This window comes from Puccinia triticina, chromosome 5A, assembly GCF_026914185.1.
Source record: "Puccinia triticina chromosome 5A, complete sequence".
Taxonomy (NCBI): Eukaryota; Fungi; Basidiomycota; class Pucciniomycetes; order Pucciniales; family Pucciniaceae; genus Puccinia; species Puccinia triticina.
This window is the reverse complement of record NC_070562.1, coordinates 5,027,935-5,043,848: the sequence shown is the minus strand read 5'-3', so window position 1 is coordinate 5,043,848 and position 15,914 is coordinate 5,027,935. Positions and strand designations below refer to the sequence as shown.

The 15,914-nt window shown below is 47.4% G+C and overlaps 4 protein-coding genes across 4 annotated transcripts; 3 read left to right on the top strand and 1 right to left on the bottom strand.

Annotated features, from left to right (window-relative positions):
• Positions 1–3,009: 3,009 nt before the first annotated feature.
• PtA15_5A606 (uncharacterized protein) lies at positions 3,010–3,995 on the top strand (the record flags this gene model as incomplete). The annotated part of the gene is made up of 2 exons (XM_053169385.1): positions 3,010–3,399; positions 3,504–3,995. 2 exons carry the CDS (start codon positions 3,010–3,012, stop codon positions 3,993–3,995), a joined length of 882 nt encoding a protein of 293 aa, XP_053020587.1.
• Positions 3,996–4,934: 939 nt separating this feature from the next.
• On the top strand, positions 4,935–6,094 carry PtA15_5A605 (uncharacterized protein; the record flags this gene model as incomplete). Its single annotated transcript, XM_053169384.1, has 2 exons — positions 4,935–5,525; positions 5,603–6,094. 2 exons carry the CDS (start codon positions 4,935–4,937, stop codon positions 6,092–6,094), a joined length of 1,083 nt encoding a protein of 360 aa, XP_053020586.1.
• A 1,265-nt stretch (positions 6,095–7,359) lies between these two features.
• On the top strand, positions 7,360–8,138 carry PtA15_5A604 (uncharacterized protein; the record flags this gene model as incomplete). The annotated part of the gene is made up of 2 exons (XM_053169383.1): positions 7,360–7,454; positions 7,538–8,138. 2 exons carry the CDS (start codon positions 7,360–7,362, stop codon positions 8,136–8,138), a joined length of 696 nt encoding a protein of 231 aa, XP_053020585.1.
• Positions 8,139–9,570: 1,432 nt separating this feature from the next.
• On the bottom strand, positions 9,571–11,063 carry PtA15_5A603 (uncharacterized protein; the record flags this gene model as incomplete). The annotated part of the gene is made up of 2 exons (XM_053169382.1): positions 9,571–10,071; positions 10,179–11,063. 2 exons carry the CDS (start codon positions 11,061–11,063, stop codon positions 9,571–9,573), a joined length of 1,386 nt encoding a protein of 461 aa, XP_053020584.1.
• Positions 11,064–15,914: the final 4,851 nt, after the last annotated feature.

The following is a 15,914-nucleotide window of genomic DNA, read 5'->3' as shown; positions in this document are numbered from 1 at the left end:
ACGGCCAATTTTACCCCTAGTCACCACTGAAAGCATCACCTGAACCCCGCTGGATTGGAACCTACACTTCTCTGGACACTGGACACCCATCACACGTTCAACATACCCAGTCACCAGCCTGTCACCAGCCTCAATTCAAGGATCACAGCATTATGCTTATACAAATCACAGGATACAAACATACATCTCCCCATCAGACTGCAGTCATTACATATTATCAAGTACTCTTCTATTTCCATATTATGATGTCATCACACACTGACTCTGCAGCCTCAGACTTCATTTATGCACCCCCTGCATCCACCTGTCAACTCATGCAGTCTACTGTCACTTTACGCAGCCTTCATGTGGCCCTACTGCATTCTTATGACATCATTTATGTACCCCTGACACATTATGACATCATTTGTATCTACTCCCACCAGCTAAAATCCCTCACACTTGTCTAGATTAGTCAAAACCCTAACCCACAAGCCCTCTGGGGCTCCACTTTTGTCTATATAAGGAGCTCCCTCCTCCCCAGTTGTCAGCTCCTCAGTTCATTACTCACCAATCACAGTCACCCCAACATTTACAGTTCAGCCTTATATATATACTTAAACAACCTACATAACAACCCTTACATTAACAATAACAACAATTTATTCAGTGTCATCAACAAGCTCATCTTGAACCAACCAACCCTATCACTTCATTAAAACTTGCCAAGCTTACCTTGGTGGGTCTTGTTATCTGATAGTATAGAAGGGCAGAGTTTGCACCTCCATCATCCCCTTCTCCATTCAGCAAAAGGTTCTCAGGAACACTTTTGAGTCTTACAACGTCCAGACAGACCCCAATCTCATGTTTGACGCCATCAGACTCAGACTCAAGCAACCAGACAGAAGATCCCTAAGCAAGCACCCTCCAGTGTTGCTTTCAGGTAAAAGCTTCTGTCCTATTATATTTCTCACTTTTTAACTATTCACTTGTAAATACAACTGGTTAAACGGAGAAATTATTACTTTCAGTTGTTTGAAATCTTTTATCAATGACCCAAGCAACCCAGCCATTGAGAGGAGTACATATTCCCCTTGATGACCGGTAATCTGCACTGCACCTGGCCGGTCATCGGGGGATCCAGTGTGTAGACGCCGCTCAATGACCAGGCTGTGCCGGCCATTGGTACGGCAGCCGGAGCTTCTGCCCCTTGAACTTTGGTTTTGAGGGGCTGTGTACCCAATCCGTGAGTATTTGGCAGGTTGAAAGCCCCGGAGGAGCGCTCCCAGGGCAGCAGGAGCCTTCGCTCAGGTTATTTTTTGTGTTTCTTTTTCATCCTTTTTTTGTGTCCAGCTGAGGGCTCCAAATCCTTCAAGAATTTGATGGAGGGGCAAGGAAAATCCCCTCTGCCGGCTGGCAGAAAAAAAAGTGATAATTTCATAGTTTTGGGTTTGCAGTGCGCAAAGCGTTTTGAGCTATCGCGCACTGTGGCCACGACGTTGATTTGCCAAACCCCACAATGCGCGACAAGTTTTTTGCAGTGCAAAAAGTACATCTGTTGAAGTTTGAATTGTCTCTATTTGTGGATTTCTTATGCAATTTGATACCCCTCAATAGGTTTTTACCAGACAATCTGCCCAACTTCTGATTTTTTTAGGAATTGTTGGACAAATATTGTATGAATTATTTTCCAACTTTTCAAAATCCAATGTTGAACTCCGCTAATAGCAATAAATTTGTTATTGTGTGATCTATAATATTCATTTTTTAGAGAGAACTAAAACAGATGATAAATTATGACCAGCATCAATTGAACTCAGTGAATGCATCTCAGTTTAAGATCAAATTCAAAACATGGAACATATCTTTGAATCAAATATTTATCTTTCTAATTATGAACAGTCTTCTTCATATTTGCTCACTCCAAGTTTCCCTTTTCTCAATTTTCATCAAAACACAAACCTGTATATTTTGGTGACTTGCATCAACTGGCTGGATTTGATCCAAACAATGAAAACACATAACCACCACACATCTTGAACCAAAAATACTTGTGTTCCCATATCCCATTTAGGCAAAAATAAATTTGAAATTCAAAAACCATTGGTATTGTAACCATGGGGATGTCTCCAAAAGAAGAATTGTTTAGGCTGGATTCATCCTCCCCTGATCAAACAAGTCTCGAAAGAGTTCAAAAAAAAAGTCTATGATTTGCTCTGTCTTTCAAGTAAAGAATCCATGTTGCTGTTGGATGGAAACGTGCTTGACGCAATGCGGAGGAAACAAACCTCTGTGGTGATTTGGAATTCCCATTCCCATACATCATCCGAGCCATCAGCCAAATAGCCGCAAGGGACTTACTTGACTGGGACTCCGGGAGAAATAAGCAGCTTGTATGTCCGTCTCACCGCGCACAGTTCCTGTTAGATATGGTTTTGATGGGAGAATATAAATCTCCAAGTTGCTTGAAAGTCACACCCAAGACAGTCGAGGAAGATTGCTCTGATTGGCAGGTATTGGAAGCTGCCCAGACTGGCTAAATGGGCCTGAGATACGGACTTTCTTGTGCGCGGGATTTGCCTAATGCAGTGCGGGATGCTCATGGATCACCTCCCACTACAACGCGTTTGATATGAAGCATCCCAATCTTCACCCAAATGTGGGTGTGGCTGATCCCCGCATCCTTGAGGAATCCACCGTCGGCCTACCTTTTATACACCACAGCCAGTGCCAACCACCCTCACCCTCATCCGCCAGCCCGCCAGTTGTCCACAAGATAAGTTGCTGATTGCGATATCAGCCAGAAGCCTTGTCATAGCTGAGTCCTGTTTGACCTCTCGACACCGTACTGTTTGACCTTTCGAAGCCGTACTGTTTGACCTTTCGAAGCTGTACTGTTTGACCTTTCGAAGCTGTACTGTTTGACCAATTGAAACCGCATCGTTTGACTTTCCGAAGCCGCGCTGTGTGACCTTTCGAAGCTGTTTTGTGTGACCTTTTGACGCTGTATTGTTGCACCACAAGCCAAAGATGATTACTGCCGGTTATCTCGAAGTGCTACCGCATGTACCTTGGGAAGCGGAGTGTTGCGGTTGGGGCTTCTCTCAATACGCGGATTATGAAGACCATCTTGCCAATTCTCCTCATCACCACTACTACGGACTATGTGAGATACACATCGAATCCGAACGGTCCCAGCAAGCTCATCTCTCTGCAAGGCGTAAAATCTGCCGATGGTGCCGAACAGACGTTGGCGACAACCTTACTTTTCACCATCAGGCATGTCACATGCAGTGTGTGAGATGTGACCGGTGGCACGCCGACCGCGCCGAACTTGAACGCCATCTCTCAAAAGATCATGCCGATGTGTTTTGTGCGCCATGCAAAGTGCTGTTCGCGCAGCCCAACGAATTGGCGATGGTAAGTCGGCTCTTTTCTTCAGCTTCGGAAACCGTAAATTTCTGTCCAAGAAAGCTAAGACAAGCCACATGGTCCACGATCGTGTTCTTCTCTCTTGTTATCAGCATCGCAGGTCCTCAGTCCATCAACCAAAGGCTGTCAGATGTCCCCATCGCGCTTGCCTTAAGACATTTGTGAACACTCCAGCACTTGTTGCGCATTTCGAAGCCGGTATCTGTCAATCTGGAGTGACGCTGGAACACGTAGATGATCACTTCGCATACGATTGCGACCATCAACAACTATTTGTCAGAAGGGAATCGATCTTTGCCAAACGTCGCTGGTCAATTCCCACTCACTATGGTCCATTCCAATGTCCGTGCTGCCCTAAAGCATTCGACTATCACGGCCAGCTCTTATCCCATCTCGACTCTCCCAGACATAAGAACCACGACCAGAAGGCATACGTCTGTCCTTCCGCACGCTGCGGAATAGCCCATTTTTATTCCCTCTCCGCCTTGCTATTGCATCAAGAAACTGGCAATTGTGAAATGGGACATCGACGGCAACTGTCCCAATTAGTCAACCGTTTGCTCAACATCATCACGCAGCTCTGAAAGTTGTTCCATCTGGTTTCCCGGTTTCATTTTTCAGGTATCTTCCTTCTCATTTCCTTATTTCCTCGGATTTTGAATGCTGTTCTGACAATCATGCCGCACTATACTTTCTTTTAGCTACTATCCCTCGATCCATCCACAGTTTCCACGAGTCCGCAACCAAGTCGCCGTTTTTTTTTTCAGAGGGAAGCGTCAGTCAACGCGAGTAACTATTCAAGGAAAGACGTTGTTCAACGTTAATTTTTCTCTTTTGTTTCAACTTTCATTTTTAATTCCCGCAATTTCTAAATTGTCGAAGCAAATCAAAGCCAGTCGTGAAGAAGTTGCATCTTCAATTCCATGGTTGCATATTTTTAGTCACTGAGTCAAATCCAGAATACCCCAAAAAACACCTTGCAACGCTTGATCAGCAGTATGCTCATCTGAGTTTCCAAGTAGCAAAGAGATTGGTGTTCGCCAGTTCTCATCATTGTTTCACGGAGACTTCGGCATAGAGAAATGCAATGGTTGGACAGCAACTAGTATTCGAGCTCTTTGAAACAATGCCCAAGGTATCTTTCATGGTGTTGAGATGAACCCCCGTTGTTTGACACCGATTGCAAAACATAGAATGGTCCAGATGTGCATCGGAACCAATTCCATTTGACAGGGTCTGACATGATAATGCGGAGAGAACTGGGTGAGATGGTCTTGGTCATGTGAGTACAACAGTAGGAAGTACCGATTGCAAAGTTCGCATTATAGAACAAATAAACTCTTTCTGATTTCGGCCAACATTTCGTCTCTTGAATCTTGTCTTGGCGGACAAGCATGCATGTCGGCTTCTTTCTTTCTTTCCTTGAGAAGCATCATGGCTCTAACAGCTGGCCGGATAAACACATGGACTTATCCCAGAGGGGCAGCGTGCCTGAGTCCTGATGAAACGTTCGGAAGCAAGGGATGGTATTCGGCATGGGCTCGTGTCCTCGGTCATGCACTAAACTTAACTTTTCCTCTGTTTGTGGCGGGTGGGCGCCGCCAGAGGCCGTCGCCGGGCCCAAGCGGCGCAACGCGACAGTGTTTGACCACTCCGCGCGAGCAAGCTTCCTCCAGTCATTCGCCTCGGACCATCGCGTTCCAGCTCAGGCATTCGAAAAACCCTCTTACATACCAACAGCTCCGACGATGGACGGCTTTGATTGTCAGCCCTGTAACCGGCACTTCCACCAGCACGCGCATTACGAAGACCATCTCATCCACTCTGCTCGGCATCATTATTGCAGGCCCTGCCAGAGGGACTTCGGATCTGCATCTGCCAAGCAGGCTCATCTCAACCACTTTGAAAGCCACGCGAAATGCGAATGGTGCCAACGCGAATTCGGTCAGGTGGGGAGGCTGCAACACAATGCAAAATACCATGAGCAATGCCAGAAGTGCGATATGTGGTGCCACGACGATGACATGATCGACCAACACTGTGCAAGAGATCACTCCGATTCATATTGTTCACCATGCCGAACGCACTTCTCGAATTCCAACAATTTGTCTTATGTGGGTACTTTTTTCCCTGTCTCGAAGTGGATTTGATAGTGACTATTTGTTTGTCTGCTTTTCCCAACTGTTAACAGCATCTCAGATCTTCGGCCCATCAGCTCAAGAATATCCATTGTCCTCATCGATCTTGCAGCCAGGGCTTCGTCAACAAATCGTCGTTGATCGGGCACTTCGAGGCCGGCACCTGCCCATCCGGTGTGGACCTAGAGAGGGTAGACGATTACTTTGCCTACGATTGCGACCCTCAAGAATTATTTGTCCGACAACAAATGATCTCGCCTTACCGCGATTGGGACATCGATGAGCACGATGGCCGATTCCCATGTCCAATGTGCCCTAAAGCTTTCGACCATCCGGGCCAGCTTTATGCCCATCACAGATCTCCCAAACACAAAAACGACGGCGAGAAACCTTATATCTGTCCTTCTGAAGCCTGCGGAGAAGCCACGTTTTATTCGCTGAGTAGCTTGATTCTGCACCGTGCGGCGGGGATTTGTGAGGCGAGGCATGGGGACCAATTGGGCAAACTCATCGATCAACTGTGCCGGATGGTGGAAAGGCTCTGAACGACTTCGGACACAACACGTGAGTAGGATGGATTCATGCATTTAGCTGCCTCTTATTCTCGCTTCTCTTCTTCAGTTTCTGGGGACACGGAACATTCTTTGACCATGTTCCTGTCTGGCTGATGCCTGGGTATCATCACGTGGAATTCTACGCTTTTCGAAACGATCTAAGTATTCACAAGTTCCTACCTACAGGCCCAAGAGGACGCAACTATAGTTTAGACATAATACGACTCAAATATTCTTAGTGATCACTTCAAATCTTTTCTCAAAAATATCAAATCCGTGGCATGCATAGAGAATTTTAGATTTAGATTTCGCGTGTTTTACCTTCCAGAGTTTCCTTATCTGAATTAAACGCAGTAGTTTTACTAGTGATATTACGAGTGCACTTCCCCTTGCTGTGCATATTCAGCGAAACTGTTCGTTTCATGACGTGACTGGTCGTCGAAAATGATTCAGCTGGATGGCCAGTTTGCACCGGCTATCAGCGACATCACGTGCTCATTGATGCCGCTGCGTACCCGGCATCCAGAGGTAGTACTCCCGTGATCAGCGGTTACTGTTTTTTCATATATATATGTATTACAGGCTGTGTCACCTAGAAATGGCATTTTCCAGGCGTGGACCCGCCACGGCATCTGTTTCCCGGGGCAAACAAACGCAAAAGATTTTCCGTCAACGCTAGTGGCAGTGGCAGCACTAACAAGGCGGTAGCGATACGCAGATGGATACGTCAGACACTGTCAAGACATACGCGCCGCTGCTGGATAGCCAGTCCAAACTCCTACTGTGTTGAAGGAACCGTCTTGCACAGCTTCTGGCCTGGCAAACTGGTTTATCACACGCGCCAATGGCGTCGTTGGGTTTGCGAGACTGTCTGGATGCCGTGGCATGCCAGTCACTCAGGCAGAGAGTCAAGTGACAAGGCAACTTGAAGTTCGTTCTTGGTGGTTTACTACTCAGTCTGCAGCTGGCAGAACCGATATAAAAACCCAGGCTTGGTTGGTGGAAGAAGGAAATCATCCCATCCTCATTACGAATCAGCAGCTCTTACAACCAACAACCCAATCGTCTTTTCTCTCGCCTGGTGCTTGAGTCTAATCCTTAATTCTTTGTAATCCCCCGGCAGTATTAGTATCAGTTTATTTATTTGTTCATTTTTTGACTCTCGATTCTCGATCCAATTTCCTCGGTCACCCAACCCTCTGTCCAGGATTCATCCCGCCTAATTTAGTTTAACAACTTTCCAATAAACAAACATCATGTTGGTCGCCATCCCTTTCACCAGCTTATTTGCCCTCGTCAGCTGTGCCTCGATTCTCGGTGCACCCGGAGCAGTTCAGGATAGCCGGTACACGTAAGTCGATAGGTCTTTGTTGTTCTGTAGTTTTATGTTCAAGCACATATTGATCCATCCTCACTTTGAATCAAATCTCACAGCCTTTTCGGAAGACAAGTCAACCCATCCAACCAGAATGGAATGAAAAACATGACTTCAGGAGCAGGAAACCTTGCAAAGATGGCAATGGGTTCCCCGGTTCAGCTGACCGAGCTAGAGAAGGAAAACATGGAAGCAACCGAAGAAAACAAGCCCGGACTCAACACCATCGCCAACGCGATGAACGAGTTATACTTCCACGACAAGTACGGAAGCCAGCGAAACGAACCAGCAGTGTTGTTGAAGATGGTCGGACAAGCCGCCGGCAATACTGGGAAGAGTGGCAATCCGGAGACGGTCTCGAAAGCGATGCTTGCCACCTTTGATCCATACAACCAAGGGAAGCCTTCCTCCATAAGCGCATCGGTCATCACCCCGCTGAACAAGAACACGACCAGCATGGAAGAAGCCCCCTCCCTCAAGATGGTCTCCCATTCTCTCCACGAAGCCTGGGAGAAAGTCATGCTTCTGAACCCCAAGCCCGACAATGCCCAGGTCATCCCGGTTTTCTGTCAAGCAATTGCCGCAAGCTCCACCAATGGCGATCCAACTGCAGTATCAAAAGCTATCGATGCCGCTTATGTCAAGATGGCTGCAAACTAATAACCGCGCCAGTTGCTCATTGTAATACGCTCTTCATTTGTTTGTTTTTTTGTATCCTCTCTTCTAATGTCTACCCGAAACGCAAACCATGGGATAATGTTTTCATGTAATCACCTAAATATTAATGTCCAACCGAGCAAATCGTCACGTTAAATGAAGCCAGGTTTCCGTACGGATATTGTGACAGCAGTTGTTGTGACAGACGTGCAACTCTTTGGGGTGCGCAGCCCTTCTGGTGCTTCCGAGTGTTGAGCACCGCAAAAGCAGATGTATAACTAGATGAATTTCTTGTTTGAAAAAGCAAGTGATCAGATGAAGTTATTTTCAAGGGGAGAACTCCCGTCGGAAAACTTGTAAATCTTTCCTGCAGTTGCACCCAAATATACTCGGATTATTTGTGTGGTGGCAATATTTGACAATACAAGACCGCGTCCGCAAGAATCCGACCGTTCACCAAGTTCTGGGCATCGCGGCTAGCTATTATGGATTTCAACGTTGCTATTCGCTTCCAGCTACATACCGGGTTCCCCATTCGTGGGGGGAAAGGGTGTTGATGATATGATTGGGGAGGAATAGAAAACGGGTTAATGGATCACACTAAAATTGATACGCGGATTCTAGTACTTTTTTTAGTGTCACTGTAAGAATGAAAGCGGATATGAACATATATGTATAGCCTGTAACAATAACATTTTTTGAAAAACAAGATTTTCGGACAAGAAATTTGATAGAAAGAACAGATTATGAAGGAAGCTGAATGATTTGGCTTATTTGAGTGCCTGCGTATATACGCATGAAAAACATAGAGGAAGGAAAAAGGTCGTCTTGGATTCCATAAAGGAAGGGTATGTGTATGTCCGTGTTGCTGTTCTTTCTCGGGGTGACCGCCCACTGTCCTTGGGGCGCCAAAAACGATCTACCGAGTCCGTCTTCCTTGAACGCGTCAAAAACTGCTTGATCTGGAGGACCCACGAGTAGACAAACTGGTGCATATTCTTGATACGTAAGTTGTCTTGGTGAATCGTTTGACCCATGTGTTTAATTTCTCCAAACAGGAGACATGATATTGTAAGCATTTCCTGGAGCACACGTGACTGCTCGACACGGTTGTGACACGGGACTCCAGCGGTTTGGGCTGTGTTGTGTTGTTAACGATTTGGTTGAGATGCTTCGGCAGGATGGCGATTCCCTCGGCTTGGATGACCATCTTGATCTTCTCTGGGGGAAAATCGTAGTACAGCGACACGCAAAACGCTTTGAGGATGATGATAGTCTACGCGTCAGATGAACCACCAAGAAAGAGAGAGAGGGACGTGATGGTAGAGTTGAAGAGGAATAGATAAGTTTTGCGAGAATTGAATTTTCGGCGGTTTCCTGAGCCAGTGGTTGAGGTAAGGGTTGGCACGTTTGATGGTCGGAGGTGAATAACAGTTTACATGTTTCGTATCCGATCAAATAAGTCGAAGAGATGTCGATCAAGCAAAGCTATCTTAGCAGTGTCCTTATCCAAGCCGCACTTGCCCCGTTCCTTATGACCTAAGAGAGAGCTGAGGGACGGAAACGTAGGTTTGTTGCAAGTCGCAGCGGGGCACTTGTAAGGATCGCGACCATTATTGGTATGTTTGGAGGAGGCGAGATGTTGAAGGAGGCCGGCACGATGGCGGAATTTTTTAGGACAGAGTGGACAGGGGTTGATTTTTTGTCCGGCGGGAATCGCTCGCTCCTGTGGCAATGCCACCCGCGCCTGTCGAACGAAGACTTGCTTCGGGTCCTGTATCACCATCGATTTGTCGATCATCGCTTGATCGGCTCCTGACGTACAAGAGCCTGATTCTAGGTGTGCTACAACCCCGGATTCACTGAGAAAGAGAGCACGACACTCCGCAGACGGACAGGTGAAACTCCGGTACTGATGGCAATGTGATAAGCTATGCTATTATTAGCATGATCGAAAGGGAAAAGAAGCCAGTAATGGTGATTAGTAAAAAGAAAAAGTAATGAAAACAGCTGTAATGGGTTAAAGTTGAACCGGCCTCTCACCATTTTTAGGTCGTTCCTATTCTTATACATCCTGTAACAACTTTCGCAGTAAATCTTAGAGTGAACAGCTCGACAGTGTGCGTGAAACTTTTCGTGATTCTCGAAGGTTTTTTTACATCGGGTACATTCCTCATGATACCATGTATTGTGGTATTTGAGGTTTTCGATCTCGACGTCCTTGCACCACTTGCAGACTTTATGGACTTTTGCATTGACGAGATGGGCTTGTTTAGCCTCGTCGGATGCGAAGTCCCTATTGCAGGGCTTGCAGTAGAAATGCCGGGGGGAATGGATCAGATGGTTTACGTAATGCGTCTCTTGGTGAAATTGCCGGTGGCAAGGTTTGCATAGAATCGCAATTTTTCCCTGTGGTTGTGAGGCTTCCAGCGGAGGTGCCTGATCGTCAGGAACGGCTTCTGCCTTGTCATCCGCGGCGGCTTCAGCGGTCTTCTCGGTAGGTACAGCTTGAGGTGTCGCGTCGTCCGTGATGGCTTCCGGTTGATTTTCTGAAGACACTTCGATTTGCGGCACAGCTTTAGGTGTCTTTCCATCTGAGACAGCTTCCGGTTTACTCTCGGCATTTACTTCGGCTTGAGTTAAAGCTTGGCTCGGCGTCTCGCCATCCGGGTTGGTTTCGGCTTTCTTCGCGGTAGATACTTCGGCTTGAGGTGCGTCTTGAGGTGCCTTTCCATCTGGTTTTTCGGCGGTCACTTCGGGTTGAGGTACAGCTTGAGGTGCGGCCTCCGTTAAAGCATGCGACGTCTCGGGAGGTCCGGTCTGAGTTGTTTCGGATGGAGGTTCGGTCCGAAGTTGAATTGGAGGCTCGCTCTGAGGTAATGCTTGAGTTGCCTGACTCTGCGGTTCCGCCGGCTGGGATGCGCTCATGACCAGTTGACGAGGTAGTTGACTCTTGAGTGTTTAAATATCCAAACAGTGCTTTTCTCGATCGCTGATATATCCAGCCGGCTGCGCTGCTGCGCGCGATCCGGAGCCCCCTGACCCACCTTCAAGGCTTCTCACCACAGCTCGATATTTCTGTCCAGCCCCGAATGCAAGAGACCAGGAGCCGGCTACATCTTCTGATTTAGAGAAATAAGTGCCAAACATATGGCTATGCCAATCTTGCTAACATCCAATTGGCCAAAGGTTTCAATGATGTCCACTTACTTTCCGAATATTTTTCCCATTGTATATGCAATCTGCTCACAGTAATTCTATGTACCCTCATTGCAAGAAAAAGTTGCGCAACTGCAAGCAGTTGAAATGCAAGAGCGCTGGGAAAGGTTGTGGTGCTACTCAAGCCTTTGTCAAGGCTTGTGTTGACCAAGCTTGAGTGCACAGTGACTGTGCAATAAGACCATCCGCATTGGGCGTTAAGTTAACCCGGATTAGGACACAGTTTGACCCCGCACCCGCATTGGGTTGGATCAACCGGGGATCAACTTGACCCGGAGCTTTGTTTGGAGCTAGTAGGGTATCAATGTAGACCTGAGCGTGTGCGCAACAGGCTCTATGAGCAGTCAACATCAAGCTACACAAGTACGGTGTTCTGTGTGCTAAAGAGCAACGGCAAACTGAGGATTTTCCACGACTTGCAACCCCTGAACAAAGGCATCCACTAATCCTGGGACTAATCCCAAAGTGAATATTCATCATGCTTGTAAAAGCATGAGATTTATGTGTTGAGGTGCCAAACACATAACATATAGGCACCTAAACACATAACCTCTGACAGCCTTGGACCCGCTAATTGCTACTTGGGATGTGATAAAAACCGGATCAGCCTTCTTGGTCCATAGGTGCTTATTATCTAGCAGCCATTTGGCCGCTCGACGGTCTTTAGTAAAGATTTTGACATCCCCATTGGGGAACTGTGCCACAGCTTTTACCTTGGTAGCTTCATTATTGACAGTCGCTTTAGCAAAAGCCAACACTTCATTAATTTGTTGGCATATGACTGCCGCTGTCAGGCCTTTGAAGGGTTCGGGTTGATCAAATTTCTTCCTGATCACAACCTGCCCTAACTTAAACCTGTTGATGTACGATGAGGTGGGAACCGGTGGTAAGGTCTTAGCAACTCCAGGCCCGGATGTCCCGGCCGCCTTCTCCGAGTAGAGAGGGGCTGGTCTAGGAGGCAAGTTGCTCGGCTTAGCAGCTGTATGAGCCATCACGTTAGGAGAGTGTGGTAGAGACAGAGTCTCTACCTTCTTCTCTAATCTGGTCAAATTAGCTGCTATCTCTTTGATCCTCACTAGGAGGGTGTTGAAAGTGTCCGCTTGGGCTGCTCCGGCTGGTTTGGTAACCTGACCAGAAACAGCCCTCTTGAGACTTTCCAGTCTAGGGATCTACATGTCAACCAGTTTTGTTAACTGTTCCTCTAGATGGCTTTTGACAACAGGCAGGGAGCCCTCAGCAACGTACATGTCCATACCGGACATGTCATTGCTAGTCGTGGGGCCTCCGCCCTGCGGGAGCAGGGGGGTTGGCATGGGTTGGAGAGACTGATGAACGCTGTGGGCTGATGGAAGGGGAAAGAGAGGAGAGCGGGGCTAGTGCTCTATTGAATTGCAGATGGAGTGGTGGGAAGTGGTTTGGAGGTGGAGGAGTGCTGAGTGTTGTGGGTAATTTTTAGGATAATGTGTTTGGACAAGTGAGAATAGGGTGGTGACATATAATAAGAAGGAAGAAGCCCCCGGACTCGCTAAAGCAGGACTCGCGACCCCAATTTAGCGAGTTGGGCGAGTTTTTGGGGTCCAACCAACTCGCTATCCGACTCGCCAAACGCCTCCCAAGTCGCCTCAACTCGCCACAGCCCTCCACTTGTGGCGAGTCTGCTCCAACCCAACAGTTGCCTCTTGGACCCGCACCAGCTCGCACCCCACGCACACTATACCGCACGCTACCTCACCTACCGGCCAATCCTCTTTTCATTCAATTGGATCTTGCTGCCGATGACCGATCATCAATAGGATGACCAGGCATCAATGCCCATGACCGGTCATCAATAGGATGACCGGTCATTGAGACCAATCACCGGGAATCAAGACTGATGACAGGTCATTGAGACCAATTACCGGGCATTGACACTGATGACCGGCCATCGAAGCCAATGCCCGGGCATCAAGACTGATGACCGGTCATCGAAACCGATGCCCGGGCATCAAGACTGATGACCGGTCATCGAAACCGATGCCCGGGCATCAAGACTGATGACCGGTCATCGAAACCGATGCCCGGGCATCAAGACTGATGGCCGGTCATCAAGACTGGAGACCGGGCATCAAGACCGGAGACCGGGAATCAAGACCGGAGACCGGGCATCAAGACCGGAGACCGGGCATCAAGACTGATGACCGGTCATCAAGACCGATGAATGGCATCAAGAATGATGACCATGACTGGATATCATATCAATGACCAGGCATGATGTACATGGCCGGTCATTGAAAGGATGACCGGCGGGTGTTCAAGAATCGGAAGGATGACCAGAAGGTGGTCATCTGTCTGTGTGGCTTGACGGGCAAGTTGTGGTATTACCGACAACAAGTTGGTCCAGCCTCTTGTTGGGTCTCTATTTCTGGTGAGTCCGCTGTGGACCAAGCCTGGGATACCCCGTTACATGTGGTCCAGGGCCGCAACTGTGGCATTACAGGCCAGAAGGGGGTTAGCAGGGGTACTGCGGCGAGGCGTGTGAGGAAGTGGAACCGGTCCAAACCTTAGTTATCACTAGTTTAGGTTTCAGGGTGTATCTAGTCTATCCACATTGTACCGTTTCCATTTTGTTCTTTTTTTCCTCACTCACTCATCTCTTGTCCAAACTCCTCCGCACCTTCCATAGGTGCTTAGTTGTTTCCTCCTCTTTCTTCTCTCGCTCCCATCATCGGCCTCCCATCATCGGCCTCTCTCTCAGCTCACTGCGCATAACTGGTGTTTCACAGGTGCTTAGTCGTTTCCTCCTCTTTCTTCTCTTGCTCCCATCATTGGCCTCTCTCAGCTCACTGCGCATAACTGGTGTTTCACAGCAACCCAGGGTCTGCGCGATCCAGGGACCGTTGGAGATTAGGGTTGACGGCGCCACCCCTAGGTGCGCGCCAATGTGCGGGCGCCTTGCACGCGCGCACCAGGCGCGCACATTTTTCCAAAAAAAGGGGGGGTGCGCGCACTTTTGTATCCAAATTGTTGCAGGGAGAGTCTGGAGGGTCTGGCAGCTTTCCCTGCTTGACTGAGCAGCCCTGAGAGCCCATGATATTAGCCTGAGAGTGTTAAATCATTCTAGAATGACAGGTCACAGCCCGCTCCGAAGTCTAATGTGCCCTGGGACAAAAGAGCGCAAAGGATGTTGGAATCTCAAAGGCAGTTCTAGCCTCCAGAACGGCAGGGATTGGAATCCAACTCCGGAGAAGTTTTCTTTATTTTACCTTTTTGTGACTGCAGTAGCTTTTGTTTCACAAGATGCCACCCACCAAAAATCAACCCAATCTACAGTCACAAGCATGGTCCAAGCCGACAAAAAATCATGGCCCACAGTGGAATGGATTTGTAATGTCAAATCTACGAAAGGACCAATCCCAAAGGCGTCAGGCCAAGTGCACCTACTGTAATAAGGAGTTTAACCAAGCAAAGCCTACCCAGCTTTTCAGTCACATCAAGGATTCCTGCATGGCAATTTTGGCGGAGAAAAAAGCTGAATATATACAAGACGTCTTGAAGGATTCGAGTCAGAAATGCTCAAAAGAACTGGCGGAGACCTCAGGCTCCGATAACAATGATGGCCAAATGATCTCTGTTTATTTTGCGTCTGCTGGTCAATCCAAATCAGTTGGAAACTACTTTTGCCCAATGTCTAGCAAAAAAATGTACCATCTTCATGAACTCCTTACAAAAGCGCTACTCAGCTCCAATATCCCAATGACATTACTTGAGAATCCTTACTTCCAAGAATATCAATCCAAACTAGCCCGAGCTCCATATCAACTACCGCGACGCGTGCAGGTTATGGAGAAGATATTGCCAATGGTTCATGCAAGACACAAAGCTGAATTATTTGTACAACTGAAGGATCAGAAACAGTTGACCTTATTGTTGGATGGATGGACCAAAAATTCAGGCAACAGTATCTATGCGCTGTTGGCTCTCAAAGGTGCAAAGAAGAAGTACTTCCTTGATGTGCTAGATTTAAACTCGAAGAGGCACACTGCAGACAATATATTTTCAGCAATCAAGAGATCCTTGAAAGCAAAGCAACTTGATTTTGAGCAATTCAGTGCCATTGTGACTGATTCTCCATCAACTATGATCAAGCTTTGAGTGAGTCAATCTGTTACTCTACATAAATTTAGGCATTCTCATTTTGCTTATTTTCTGTCTTTCTATCCAGAGAATTGTGAATGAAGAACATCCACACATTCTACGAGTTCTGTCAGCCGGGCTACTACATTAAGTTAGAGCCCGGCTAACTAATCTAGCTGTGCCGTTAAAATTACATACTGAACTGCGGCGCAAAGTACCGAGCAGTTGCTAAAACTACCCGGCCTTAGCGACTACAACCTAAGGAGTGAGTGACAGAACTCCAGCCGAAGGAATTGGCCGGAGGACAAAAAACATTTGAACAGGTTAAAAACCCGTTCTCAGGCCAAGAGAACGGGTTGCAAGACATTCTCCAGTTCGATAGAACTAGGAGAAACACCAACCAAAGAGTTGATGTGAAACGGCCGGAGGAGTGTAGTAATAAAATGA